Genomic DNA, 15,034 nt, shown 5'->3' with positions numbered 1-15,034 from the left:
TCAACTTTTTTGCCCAGAAATATTTTATCTGAGGAAGGGGGACAATAAGCCCTTTTTTACACAGCCAGGTTTGTACTTTGCTGTATAAACAAACAAATTCAGCTTTTTTATTGGACACTTTTTACATGACTTTATACATAAATATATCAATGAATATAAATAAAGCAATTTAATGTTTTCTCATTAAAAAATAAATAGGCTAGTAAGAGCTACTATAAGGAAATAAAACTTGCTGATACGACAGAGGGCAGATGACACTAACAAAGGCGAAAAGTTTTCAATGCAACTAACAGTTTTGTACCAATGTAAGCCCTGGAAGTTCAACTGCAAACTGAAAGAATTTTCACTGCTGAATGCCTTCAGATGAGCCAGTTCCCAGCAATTTAAGAATATTGGGTTCATAGAAAAATTATAACAGTGATTTTTTTTTTAAAGTAGGTACCAGTACTTAGTGACTTTATTTATATGCCAAATTCAAGTGTTCTCAGATACTGTAACATACACCTGAATGGGGTACACACACATAATATAAAAACATTTGATTTTATCTCACTGAGACTGTATAACACAAATACTTCTCAGAATATTTTTCTCAGTTCATGGGAGAATTTGCTAACTCACAGCAGCAGAAAGCTTTTCCCTGTGGTTTTAGAGACATTGAGTTACCTTCGATCTTCCCTTACTAAGTTACACTATATCTTGGAGAGGCAGGCAGGCATAAATACATTCTTAACAACAATAAATGAATTAAACCAATTTTGGCAATGAGGACCAACCTAATTGTTGTAGTTATCTGCTTCAAAATCAGCATAGGAAGAAATACAAATATATGTTTAATAAATACTTTCTGATAAGAAAAAAAAAGCAAGTTGGGGAGGTCAGTTTCTTATATTACAAGCAGTCTTCTCACCTTTGAGGTTGCATTATCCCAAATGGCCAGACCAAAGTAGTCTTCTTCCAAAAGATTGAGGTGTTCACATACTCGTTTAAGTAAATCTTGTCCCTTAGCATGTTTCTGCAAAGATATACATATTTTGGTTGAGGTTTCTACTTATTCTTTTATTTATTATGAAATAACATAAAACATCAGGTTCCAATTTCCTCTTTTCTCCTTGGTTACTAACACTTTCAGATGGCTACCCAGTGTAAACAGAACAATGTAACGAAAGTCCTGTTTCTTAAATTGTCGGTTTAAATATGCATCACAGAGATGGTTGCTTGGAAATGGTGCTGCAATTCAAAGCAAAATCCCACATTCCCTGCATCAAGCATCCCCCATCCTCCATCTTAAACATTACATTCTTTATTTTTGGTGCACTATTTCCTGAAGCTTGCTGTGGGCTACTGTCAGTCACCGTGAGCACCTGAAACAGCTAAATCAGCTGTCGACACTGATGTTAACAGTGGCTATGGAAATCATCAAGACTATCATTCCCAGAACAAAAGTCTCAAGTCAATGAGCTGTGTCTCAACTCATGGCCATCTCTTTCAGAAAAATGCATAAAGTATAAGATTTTAGATGCTCTATAGACATTACTCCTACAATTGTGCTCCAAATAATTTAACATTCTTCTACCTAGAAAATCAAACCACCACCAATTTGAGATACTTATATTCCTGTTTATAGGGCTGCTGCTGCTGCTAAGTCGCTTCAGTCCTGTCCGACTCTGTGCGACCCCATAGACGGCAGCCCACCAGGCTCCCCCGTCCCTGGGATTCTCCAGGCAAGAACACTGCAGTGGGTTGCCATTTCCTTCTCCAATGCATGAACAGAAAAGTGAAAGTGAAGTCACTCAGTCGTGTCCAACTCTTCGAGATCCCATGGACTGCAGCCCACCAAGTTCCTCCATCCATGGGATTTTCCAGGCAAGAGTACTGGAGTGGGGTGCCATCGCCTTCTCCGGTTTATAGGGAGGAAATGCCATAACTTAGGGACTGAGATTTAGAGTCAAAAAGTCCCAGCCTTTTCATTTACTAGCTAAACAACATGAGTTGATTCAATTAATATTTCTGAACATTACTTTCTCATCTGTAAGATAAGATTATTTATATCTGGTCTACCTAACAGCTGGAAATGTTGAAAAACTTAAACATGATAATACCTTTTGAGAAATAGTTTTAACATTTCAAAAAATTAGAAATCATTGGCACATCTACATGACACATACCCTTCTCTCAATGAGCTGTTATTTTTAATGACTATTAGTAATTCACATAGTTGCTAATTCATTTTTAGACTTATCCCATATCATTACATCATTTTCTTCATTTTCTCCCTTCTGTGTTTCTAAAGGACAGAGATGATTTGAGAATTCTTCACATACAGGTCCCTACTCTCTTCTTTATACTTCCAAAATTCAGAAGTCCTAAAAAGTAAAAGGTGACGTTTATTTTGTTTTTGTTCAAAGCTCATCTGAAGGGAAATTCTAACCTGATCCATTATGGGCTACTTTTCATTTTTATTTATCCAACTTAGAGTCTTCATATATTTTACCATAGAAATAACATGCTTGGTCCTGTGCCTACTGCTACACACTTGACTGGGTGTATTATAAAATTTCCATGCCACCAGGGAAGCCCGAAAATTTCCACAGTATGTACTTATTGCTTTTCTAAAGCCCCAAATATTTTGAATACCGAAACACATCTGCCCCCACGTGCTTCAGATAAAGGGATTCCTATCTAGATCTTGATCTGAGTGTGAAGAATGAATGCGGAATAGCTTTCTCCATCTCTAGACTAGTTAGTAGTGAGAAGCAGAAAGAGCAGACCCTAGATCTCCTCTAGTTACTAGGAATAGTAGCCATTTTTAAAATGCAACAGTGTATTTTTCTTATTTTTCAAAACTTCAAAGGGGAATTTCTATTAATAAATACAATATAATATTTTAGACTACTTATTTGTGCTTTGATATATTTGCATATAAATAAATCAAATTCAAAATAATGTTACATACCTAAGATACAAGTATATATGAGTTATATGTATTAGAAATAATCTCAATAATTGCTTTTTATCAAGCATATTATAATTGATAATTACTGCTCTAATTAAAAAAATAGCTGATAGATTTTCAAGGATTTTAACTTGTCTTGAAGCAAAAGAATAATTAAAATATTAATAACTCTGACATTTCTATTCTTGATTCAATTATTTATTCTTCCTGGAAATAAGAGAATTTTAACAAATGGCATTACTTGATGTAAGCTTTTTATATCCTATCTCATGGAGCTAAAGAAATGCATTCAATAAACCAAAGCTTATTAGAGTTTAGATCTGGGAGAGCAAAAATGAACAGGTAAGTAATTTTTTTTTTTTGACAAGTACAATTATGGGGACTGCTAGACCTAGAAACTGAGGCTATCCTGGGAAATCTAGTCATGGAAGGCCACTCTATAAATAACCTTTTTTTTCTTAAAATTATTTTGGGTTATAAAAGTAACACATACTCAATTCACAATACATATATTTGGCAGATACAGAAAAAACTGGAGATGAAAATAAGACTCACTCATAATCCTTCCACACCTCCACCCCTAGAAAATCACAATTAACATTTCAGTCCATAGAAACAGTCATTATACAGGGTCTTACCTCAGACCACAGCACCGCTTTGAAACATGAAACAATCTGTACGCGTTCTAACTACTGGAAATCGAAACGCACCCACCTCCACCACACATTCGTAAACTGTGTCATCCAACAGAGAAACCTTGCAGTGCATGCTTCCGTGCCTTCTGAGGGATTTCTGGGGAGCTTTTAATTCTCTCTCTGCTTTTGATTCAGGACCTTCTTCTTTTACTTCTATTTTAGAGCACTCCTCAAGTCCTCCTTCTTCCTTAGTCTCAAAATCTGGATCTTCTCTGTGTTCTTCCTGAGCAGGCTACATAGCCATGACATCACCAAGTCAGTAATAAAGACACTTCACACAACATGCTGTACACATGTTTGCTTATAATGTGGCTACCAATAAAAGCACTAACTGAAGAAGAAAACTGTTAAATACAAGTGATAAGAAGATTAAATAATTTTTTTCTATAAGAGATAGGATCTCCCCAAAGATCCACAGATTCTGCTAGTCTCAAAACTTTATAATATAAGGTAAAATTTGCTCTTTTTCCCCTAAAACTGAAGTGGGTAGCCATTCCCTTCTCCAGGGGATCTTCCCAACCGAGGGATCGAATCTGGATCTCCTGCATTGCAGGCAGATTCTTTACCAGCTGAGCCACCACGGAAGACCCCTGATACAAGGTAAAATTCTATCTTCAGGTGGAATGTCATTTTTCAAATCAATAAATGAAGGTTTCAGGTAAACTAGAGCATACCAATCTGTTGCTCTCAGCACTATACATTTTTATTGGCTATACCATTATCTATTCTTAAATTCTATCAAAATCTAAACATCTTTGCCCCTTGCTCCTCAATTCTAATGAGGTAGCCTTATGAATTGCAAAATAGGCTGTTATTTGTCATGCGGTCTAAATTTTATGAATGGCTAAGAGGGGTTCCTGACCAATTTAGAGCAAAAGGCAACAGATGTAGTAGGCTAACAATTGCAAATACCAGTGATCTAAATTTTTACCAGGTATCAACCATGACAAATGCAAAGAAGATTCAGAGAAGCAAGAGATCCACTGAAATCTGGATCCCCTAGGGCAATCATTAAGTCATTCCAAAGCAATACAGGTAAGTGAGACGACATTTTCGCATACCCCTACTTACTTTTTACACAATAAAACTGCTGAAAGATTCTTAACCGAACCTCACTAATCCTTTTCTTTCAAAAGAAAACATACTTGACATTTGAGAAGGAGGATTTAATTATTTGGCTCCTGCTCCTCCTGCATTAGATACTAGTGAAGTGAAGTCGCTCAGTCGTGTCCAACTCTTTGCGACCCATGGACTGTAGCCCCCCAGGCTCCTCTGTCTGTGGAAAATCCTATCTGGCCTATCCCCACTCTACTAGTACTCTTCATGTCAGTACCCTGTTTGTTGCCTTTGTAACATTTATGACGATAAATAATTATTTTGTATTTACTACTTTTTTTGTCTCTTCCATTAGACAATAAAGTTATCAAGAGTAGAGATCATGTTTGTTCAATAACAACAACAACAAACATTTATATAGAAATTACAATGGGTCATTACTGTTCTAAAAGCATTACTTATATGAACTCATTTAACCCTGTGGGAAGTGTACTATTGTTATCTCCCCTTGACAAATAAAAAATTGAAGGCAGAAAAGTTAATAAGGTAGGATCATACAGTCAACAAGTCACATACCAGTCAGACTCCAGAATTCATGATCTCTTTGCCGTATTGTAGTTTTTTATTTACCAATGTCTGTCCAGCTTAGGGCCTGGCACACACAGTAGGTTTTCAGCAAATTTGTTGAGTGAATAAATTAAAAAGTATTTAAAAATGACGCATGGTTTCCAAAAAACCCAAAGTACCCTAGATGAAGGCCAGTGCAATCCTACAATGCAAACTCAATTTTAAAAAATCCTGTATAGAAAAGGACCATTAAAATGAAATTCTACTATGAAATCAATGAATGAGATTTTAGTTAAATCTAAAATTTGTCATTTGTTTCAACTTTAGTACAAATGTTATGATCTTTAGACAAAACAGACTAATCCTGATTCAAATGCTAACTAAAACAAGATAGAGATTTTTCAGTACATAAAGCAAAGGGGGAAAAAGGCAGCTAAAAACCTCTTGAAACTACCAGGCTTCCTGAAACATAACATAATTTAACTCCTTTGGTATTCCTAAAATTAAATTAAATTAATGACACTAAAATATGTGGTTTCTCTGCCTTTACTGTTTATATATTTTATTAACTAAGTAATAACAACTAACATTTACTCAGTGCTTATAGTATGTCAGACAATGTCTTAAGAGCTTTACATATGTATCTTTTTTAATCCTCATAATGCCCAAGTATGGTGAATATTATTATCCTCATTGTACGGAGGAGAAAATTAATAAAGCAAAAGTGTCACTTGTCTGTGACTGAATCTTCTAGTCATGTACTATAAATAAAACTTTGTCTTCAGCCTACTTTAACTAATAACAAATACATAATAACAACCTTATCCTAAATTTTACTTAGAACTTTTAATATACACGCAATATTTTCATAAATACATATGTTATTTTTTAAATCTAATAAAACTATATAGCCCAAGTCTGAAACCTATAATAGAAACATATAGGACTTACACATTTTACAATGTATAATGCCCACATGTTTCAAAAATAAAATACTTAGAAAACAACTCTTAATTTGTAATTTATTAAGCCTGAAAACAAATGACATGCCTAGAAAATAGTTTGAGTTGCAGTACTAATATTTTCCCAAGTGTTTTGGACCGATGACCAGGCTCACACTCATTCTCAGTTTAACTACACCAACAATTAAGCCTCCCCACAACTACTATATATTACAAAGGTGATATAAAAGAGCTAAATTTCTGCATCTGTATCTTACACTCTGTGGAAATATGACCTAGTTGTAGAAAACAACAAAGATAAGGTAGACATAGTTCAAACTTATTACCTACTTCTGGGTGGCCTCAATCTATCCCAAGGCTTTTATAAAGATTTCCATAAAAGAACTACGTTTGTTGATAAATTATCCCATTTCTAATAATTCCACCAAAATGAACTCTGAACCACTTCACTTCCTTCCCCCTCACCATTAAAACTCCTGGACTTGTTCCATTATTATAGCAAAATGTAAATTCATTTGATACATTTCTTTCATTTTCTCTTTTTTGATTTAGACAGTATAAGTATCTTTTTTTAAGTCTTTATTGAATTTGTTAAAGTACTGCTTCTGTTTCATGTTTTCATTTTTTGGCCAGGAGGTACCTGGGATCTTAGTTTCCCCACCAGGGATTGAACCTGTGACCCCAGCACTGAAGGTGAAGTCTTAACCACTGGACTGCCAGGGAAGTAACATAAGTATCTTGACCACGTGAATTTCTTTAGAGCAGAAACTCCAAATTGTTAGTATTACTAACAATACTTCAATCAACTAGCTAGTAAGAAATCCTTCACCTCCCACTCAATCCCATCCTCTTACCTGTGTTTCTGCACTGCTTAATGAATGGAGATCCAAGGATGGGTCTGTTTTGAGCTCAGGTTCAGGAGCTGCAATTGGGGCCTTTAAAATGATTTCTTCATCAAGACTGGCTCCAAATTCTATCTCCTTCTGGCCTCCTTCACCTTTCTCTTTAGCTGACTCTACTTCTTTGCCTTCCTCCTCAGACACCTGAGATTTAGGCCTTTTGAGAAATGAGGAGAACAGCCGTGACAGGCCCCTGTTTTCTGATGTCCGCTCCTTGTTCTTGGTCAAGTCTTCATGTGTCGGAGTGTCTCCATTAGATGTTTTCAGCTTCTGCTCACACTGATTATCTCCCTCAGCTGCTGTTTGAGAAGCCTCTTCCAACTGAGTTTCCTGTTGACCGGAGCTTGTGGCTCCCTCACCCTCTTCCTTCTGCGGTTGGTGCTGTGGATTTTCAGCCTCAGCCACTAAACTCTTCTCTGTTGTCATGATGTTGCTATTAAAAAGAAGATGGCAAAGGGTGTCTCTTAGAAACAGAATGCATTACTGAAGGCAAAACCCTCAATCAGGTCAAGGGTGACAGAGTTAGTATCTTTAGGTATTTAACCACCAACAGACAGTGCTCTCATCCATTAAACATGAGACTTTCCATTAAAGCACAAAAATATCTTACCTATACACCCTGGATAAATTATTAATGCTTGACTTGCTAAAGTTATGACATAGAGAAATTAGCTTAAAATAGGACCCCCTGAAAGCCAGCTTAGTGAAATGCATATTTTAAATTCAAAGCTCAAAACTATGTATAGCACAGTTTTATCCCTCCTAAAAAAAGATCTTATTTATACACTGTTCTTTGACAGCATCAATCTGCGGGTACAAGGTTTGTAGAAATTATCTGCAAAGTTCTCTACATCCCAAGAGATGATGGGATTAAGATTCCCCAGCTCTTCAGTCTTATTGTTTATATTTCTCAGAATGCATATTAAGAACAGAAATGTAGAATTCTGATCATTTATCAGACTTGGCAACAGCAATGACAAGTATACAGTTAAAATAATCACAAAACAAATCCTTAGGATTTTGTGTTACAACATTAAATCGCCAAAGTCTCTGACTTGAAGTTTTTTAAGATCTTTTTTCCTTCTGACAAATATGATTTAGAATACTCATCATTTTTAAGAGCAGCAGGTAACTATTACAAGAGAGGAAAATAGATAATAGAGAAAAATAAAGATGAAAAATAGAGAAGAAAAATATTGATTAGAAAGCAAATACTGATTCAACTGTAAGAGAAGAGAAAGCAAGCTGTAGGCCTCACATATTCAAAAACTTGTTGATTTCTAGCTTCTTTCTCTCACAACTCCCAGTGCTATTAGTCAAGTTGCATAATAATGCCAAAGAGTAATGTCACTAAAGGGTAACCACCATACCAGGGAACAACTGAGTAATGAAATTGACTAATTACTTTGCCTAGTCAAGGCTATGGTCTTTCCAGTAGTCATGTATGGATGTGTGAGTTTCTTCACATGTATGGACTGTGAAGAAAGCTGAGCGCCAAAGAATTGATGCTTTTGAACTGTGGTGTTGGAGAAGACTCTTGAGAGTCCCTTTTACTGCAAGGAGATCCAACCAGTCCATTCTAAAGGAGATCAGTCCTGGGTGTTCTTTGGAAGGAATGATGCTAAAGCTGAAACCCCAGTACTTTGGCCACCTCATGCGAAGAGTTGACTCACTGGAAAAAGACTCTGATGCTGGGAGGAATTGGGGGCAGGAGGAAAAGGGGACGACAAAGGATGAGATGGTTGGATGGCATCACCGACTCGATGGACATGAGTTTGAGTAAACTCCGGGAGTTGGTGATGGACAAGCAGGCCTGGCGTGCTGCAATTCATGGGGTTGCAAAGAGTCGGACACGACTGAGCGACTGAACTGAACTGAACTAAATAATGACCTTACATTTTGATTCACTGCTATACCTAAAAGTACTCCACCCAAAAAGCAGTGTTTACATTGTCTTTGCTTCTGCTCCATGCTGTTTAGATGAAGTACATCTAGTTTGGATGCCAAAAATCTGAACTGATGAACCATATTTGGCCCATTCCATCCTCAGACCCTTTACACTTGCTGTTCTCTCTCTGATTTTCCACTCCTGTATATTAGAAAGCAGGTCCCTCCTCCTCATTACTGCCTCTGCTCAGATGTCACCTCTTTACAAAGGCTTCCCAATCACATCCTATCTAAAATAATGGCCCCCCAGATGGTCTCATAGCATTTATTACTATTTACAATTATCCTGTTAACCGGTTTTTGTCTTCTTTCCCCCCAGCTAAAATTTAAGTTCCATGAGGACAGAATAGTACCTGGCACATTACAGGTATTTAAAAAGTCTGTTGAATAAATTAATTTCAATTGAATACACTTGACAAAAACTGCAAAGGTCTCCTCTAAATTATTTAAGTAAATCTACTTCAAATGCATAGGTCCTATGCTAGGGATACAACAGTAAACAAAACAAGTAGGTCTATGTCATCATGGAGTTTATAGTCTTGATTCAACTTTAATCAGTATAATGAAAGAATATTTAAGAGAATTCTTATTTACAATATGCTGCTGGCTGCTGCTAAGTCACTTCAGTCGTGTCCGACTCTGTGCAACCCCATAGATGGCAGCCCACCAGGCTCCCTTGTCCCTGGGATTCTCCAGGCAAGAACACTGGAGTGGGTTGCCATTTCCTTCTCCAATGCAGGAAAGTGAAAAGTGAGAGTGAAGTCACTCAGTCGTGTCTGACTCTTAGCAACCCCATGGACTGCAGCCTACCAGGCCCCTCCATCCATGGGATTTTCCAGGCAAGAGTACTGGAATGGGGTGCCATAAATCTAAATAATTGTGTATAAGTGGAACAAAGTAGTGCAAAGGGAAGGAAGCTAATGGCATCAAGCACTATTTCTGTGTCAGGCCCCGGGGTCAGGGACATTATCTACATTATTTAAAGTAAGCCTTTCAATAACCCTGAAAGGGAAAGTGGAACTGCTTAATCTCATCGTTGAAGAAACTAACTCAGAGTAAAACTGGCCCAAGGTCACACTGATAGTAGGTGACAAACCACTGTAAGTGATACTGAAATAAATAAAGGCATATTAATAAAAGGAAAAGCCTTTATATGAGTTCTTACTGCTGATCTACTCAAATTATTCTATTTTGAGCATTAAAAATATTTTTAAATAATCAAAATATTCACAGAAGCATATTCTCCAGTTTCATCTACTAAGTCACCAAAACTAGTCTATGCTAATAAAAAACACAATAAGGCCTTTATAAACACTACTTAAACATTTACCAACCAATGTATATTCTGAATTTGCTACCCTTGAGTGAGGTACACTTGTCTTAATTCCTCCTTATATTAGGAGTAGGCAATTGATTTTTCCAAGGTTCTTTTTCTTTAATCTCTAAATAAGCAAACTTGACCCAGAAAGAAAACATGAATATCAAACCACCAGTTACTCTTAAAGAGTTATGATTTAAGAGCACCAATTTACTTCAAACTTCCTTCACAAAAATAAACAAGAGGACAGGCTGAGGATTGAGTGCTATTTTCCATGGATTTTGGATATGACTTTATCATTCATCTTACTGAAAAGACACAGAAACCACTTCTACATTGAAATGTTCCTACACAACAGACTTTACAACAAGGTCTCTCACAAAGATCCATAAAAAATTATAAATCTTTCGTGAACATTTTAGCAGACATGAAAATCGCTTAAATTCAATTCTAACAATCTTTTACTTGTATTTTTCAATAAATAAAGAGTATTTTTCTTGTGTTTTCAATTTTTTATCATTAAAAAAACTGAAAAGATCTTCTAAGGATATTCCTATAATTTCTTTCCCATGAAAAGATGTCATCTCAAAATAGCTGAATGAGTATGAGTACTCAATTGTTTAAAACACACACATGGTTACAATTTGTATGCTATATGTGTGCTTGTTAAATTTTAATGTGTGCTGAATCACCCAGTAATCTTAAAATACAGATTCTGATTCAGCAGGTCTGGAACGGAGCCTAAGACTCTACATTTTTAACGAGCTCCCAGATATTGCCAAGGCTGCTGGCCCACTGACCACACTTTGAGTAGAAAGGCAGAGAAAACTATTATCTCTTTGGAAACATACTCAAAATGTCTCAGAAACAAAGATGGGAGAAAGCTACCTTCAGAAAGTAGAATGTGAACAGCGAGAAATAGTTGACACAATAAATGCCCAACAAATGCTTGCTGAATTAATGAATGAATCAGCAAAGAATGCAGTATACTATTAAATGTGGAAGCTGACCACTAACATGTTTTTAGAACTCATTTGGTATTTAATCAAAAGTTAATCGAATCCTTCTACCACAGATCTGTGGCAATTTCAAGTTGTCCATGCAGCCCTGACACCTGATTACTTGACACCTGACTTTCTCCATCGATATGATCTCTTGTGAGGCTTCCCTGGTGGCTCAGCAGGTTAAGACTCTGCTTCCAATGCAGGAGACATGGGTTCAATTCCTGGGTGGTTAGACAGTTCCATTGATATGAACCTCTTTGCCACATTTAGGAAGGAATGATCAAGACATATGAATAAAGAATTAGAAAACAATATCTATCAATATAAAACCAATATACTTTGCCACACATAATTACACTCATGCTTAAAAAAAAAAAGCTAAATACAAGTAACAAAGAGATGAGAACACATTATAAAGAACAGGTACACAAGCAGAAGGGTAAAAGAATTCTCTTAGAACATACAGAAACCAACCTCAGGTAATACCATAAATGCAAGAAAACAACCAGGGAATCAGACAACACATTTTCAGCAGAGACGCTACAATTCAGTCTATACAAGGATAAATGGAATAAAATTAATTATTAACAACAGTTTTCATATATGTCCTTTCCAGCCATGCACACGTGGGTAGCAATGCATTTAGTAAGCGTCACAAGAGCAAAAGGAGGTAGGGAGGATGGGGAATATTACAACTGAAACCAATAAGTCAGGCAAGTATCTCCAGTTAACTCTGAGACTGATGAGAATTAAACAAAAAATAAAAAACACACACAAAAAAGTCCTACAGGTCATTTCCTAAAAGCTCAAATAAACTCATCCTGACAAATCTGTTACACACGCAGCCAGGTTCTTCACAGTACAATAGGTAGGATGCGTAACCAGGAACAGAGATACAAAAAAGTCAAGCAGCAAAGACAGGATAAATGCTCCATAAACAGGCTCTTCCTGTGTAAATGATACTATTTTTATTCTGGATACAAAACCAAAAGGAGTTGTCTGTTTATTTAATGTCAGAAAAATGTCTTCTGATTTTAAAAAAGGGAATAAAAGATCAACATAGCCAAGAAGACAGTGATGAGTGGTCTCATTCCATCGTGATCCTAATCCTTCAAACCCGAGGAATTATACTCCATCTGTTCTCAAAGATACACTTACTTTAATAGTGTACATCTGTTGACTTCAGGCAAATCAGATCTTCACAAACCTGATCCTGAGCAGATTGCAAGGGCCGGATGACATCTTTCATTTTTTTGGTATCTCTTTCTAACAGTACAGTCAGTGCCCCACTAATGTTTTTTAGGTGGAAAACTTGGTAAAAACACGACAGTTTGAAATGACTAAGAAAATTTCCCTTACAGGCACCATTTAATGATAAAATTTAATTATTGGTAATACTCCTCAACTTAGTTCACTGAACATCTATCAGTGTTTACTGGGTGCTAATCATATATAAGGTTTTGGCTCATCTGAGAGGGAAACAAAAAGGACAAAATACAATTCTCAAGGAGATAAGACATATACACAAATAACCAAGACACAGGTAGTACTTGGCGCTTAATCAGGCAAGGCTTCATGAGTGGAACCAATTAAGCACCAGAGAAGTACAAAGTACTTTCAACTAGAGTGATCACAAAAAGTCTTGTAGAAACCGTTTTTTAAGCTGTGCTTTGGAGGGTGAGCACAAGATGTCAATAGAAAGCAACCTGAAGTGCGAAGAACAGATGAAATTCCAGATGAGGAACTGAACCAGCACTAGTAGAATACTGTAGCTATCCAAGAACTAGTTAAGTAGTCCAGACTAGGTGATATGGGGCTACAAGGACATAAGGTGAGAACAGGTACAATTTAAAATGAATCATAGGAGAAGGAAATGGCAACCCACTCCAGTATTCTTGCCTGGAAAAGTCCATGGACAGAGGAGCCTGGCAGGCTGCAGTCCATGGTGTTACATGACTGAGCATGTGTGCATGAGGGTGGAGGGTCACGGGTTGGTAGCAATAAACTGGTAGAACTAAAAAAATAAAAATAAAATGAATCATAACTGAAATACTAATAATAGTAGCTACCATTTATTGAGTACCTATGAAACACCATACATTACACACAATTTACCACGTTATCCTAGAATCACTCTAAACGGTAGGTGTTTTCATTGCCCAGATAAATATAAACTGGTTCTGGGAGGTTAAATTTTTTGTCACAGATCACAGAATTAAACCATGTTTTAATGAAACTATTAATATACTACAAGCTGATGGTTCTATTGTAAATTCCCAGAATAATGTCTATCTTTCCAAATCTGGGTACTTCTATCCACTGTTCTCTGCTAAAGAAACCCCTATCTGGAACTCTCCTACGCTGTTGGTGGGAATGTAAATTGGCACAGTCACTATAGAAAACAGTATGGATGTTCCTTAAAAAACTAAAAATACAGCTACCATATGATCCAGCAATCCTACTCTTGGGCATCTATCCAGAAAAGACAAAAACTCTAATCCGAAAAGATACATGTACCTCAATGTTCACAGCAGCACTATTTACAATAGCCAAGACATGGAAATGACACAAGCCCCCAACAACAGGTGACTGATTTAAGGAAACGTGGGGGGTTGTGTGTGTATGTATAATGGAATATTACTCAGCCACTAAATGAATAAAACATTGCCATTTGTACAACATGGATGGTCCTAGAGAATATCACACTAAGTGAAGTAAATCAGAAAAAGACAAATATTATATCACCCATATGTGGAAGCAAAAACTAATGCAAATAAATCCATACACAAAACAGAAACAGACTTACAGACACAGAAAACAAACTTGTTACCAAAGGAGAAAAGGGAAGTGTGGGGAGGGATAAATCAGGAGTACTGGGTTAACCAGAAGCAGAAGATATTAGGAAGAGGGGGCAAGAATACACAGAAGAACTACACAAAAAATATTTTCATGATACAGATAACACGATGGTGTGATCACTAACCTAGAGCCAGACATCCTGGAATGTGAAGTCAAGTGGGCCTTAGGAAACATCACTATGAACAAAGCTAGTGGAGGTGATGGAATTCCAGTTGAGCTATTTCAAATCCTAAAAGATGATGCTGTGAAAGTGCTGCACTCAACATGCCAGCAAATTTGGAAAACTCAGCAGTGGCCACAGGACTAGAAAAGGTCAGTTTTCATTCCAACCCTAAAGAAAGGCAATGCCAAAGAATGTTCAAACTACCACACAACTGCACTCATCTCACATGCTAGCAAAGTACTGCTCAAAATCCTCCAAGCCAGGCTTCAACAGTATGTGAACCGTGAACTTCCAGATGTTCAGGCTGGTTTTACAAAAGGCAGAGGAACTAGAGATCAAATTGCCAACATTCACTGAATCATCAAAAAAGCAAGAGAGTTCCAGAAAAACATCTACTTCTGCTTTAGTGACTCTACCAAAGCCTTTGACTGTGTGGATCACAACAAACTGTGGAAAATTCTGAAAGAGATGGGAATACCAGATCACCTGACCTGCCTCCTGAGAAATCTGTATGTAGGTCAAGAAGCAATAGTTAGAACTGGACATGGAACAACAGACTAGTTCCAAATCAGGAAAGGAGTACGTCAAGGCTGTATATTGCTACCCTG

The 15,034-nt window shown here is 36.7% G+C and overlaps 1 protein-coding gene across 16 annotated transcripts in view; it reads right to left on the bottom strand.

Annotated features, from left to right (window-relative positions):
* Nucleotides 1–15,034, bottom strand: part of EPB41 (erythrocyte membrane protein band 4.1) — a 181,727-nt gene that overhangs the window by 93,907 nt on the left and 72,786 nt on the right. For 12 of the 16 annotated variants that reach the window (XM_010830195.1, XM_010830194.1, XM_010830196.1 and 9 more), the window contains exons 2-4: nt 7,091–7,568; nt 3,671–3,883; nt 911–1,015 (exon numbers count right to left, since the gene is read on the bottom strand). In XM_010830195.1, the coding sequence (XP_010828497.1) occupies nt 911–1,015; nt 3,671–3,883; nt 7,091–7,561 (789 nt within the window). In that variant the 5' untranslated portion in view covers nt 7,562–7,568. The remainder of the gene's footprint in view (nt 1–910; nt 1,016–3,670; nt 3,884–7,090; nt 7,569–15,034) is intronic. The other 4 variants (XM_010830201.1, XM_010830203.1, XM_010830207.1 and 1 more) reach the window with 2 other exon arrangements.

The sequence above is a fragment of the Bison bison genome, unplaced genomic scaffold (genome assembly GCF_000754665.1).
Source record: "Bison bison bison isolate TAMUID 2011002044 unplaced genomic scaffold, Bison_UMD1.0 scf7180017864516, whole genome shotgun sequence".
Lineage (NCBI taxonomy): Eukaryota > Metazoa > Chordata > Mammalia > Artiodactyla > Bovidae > Bison > Bison bison.
The sequence above is the reverse complement of the archived record's forward strand: the minus strand, read 5'-3'. Positions and strand labels throughout refer to the sequence as shown.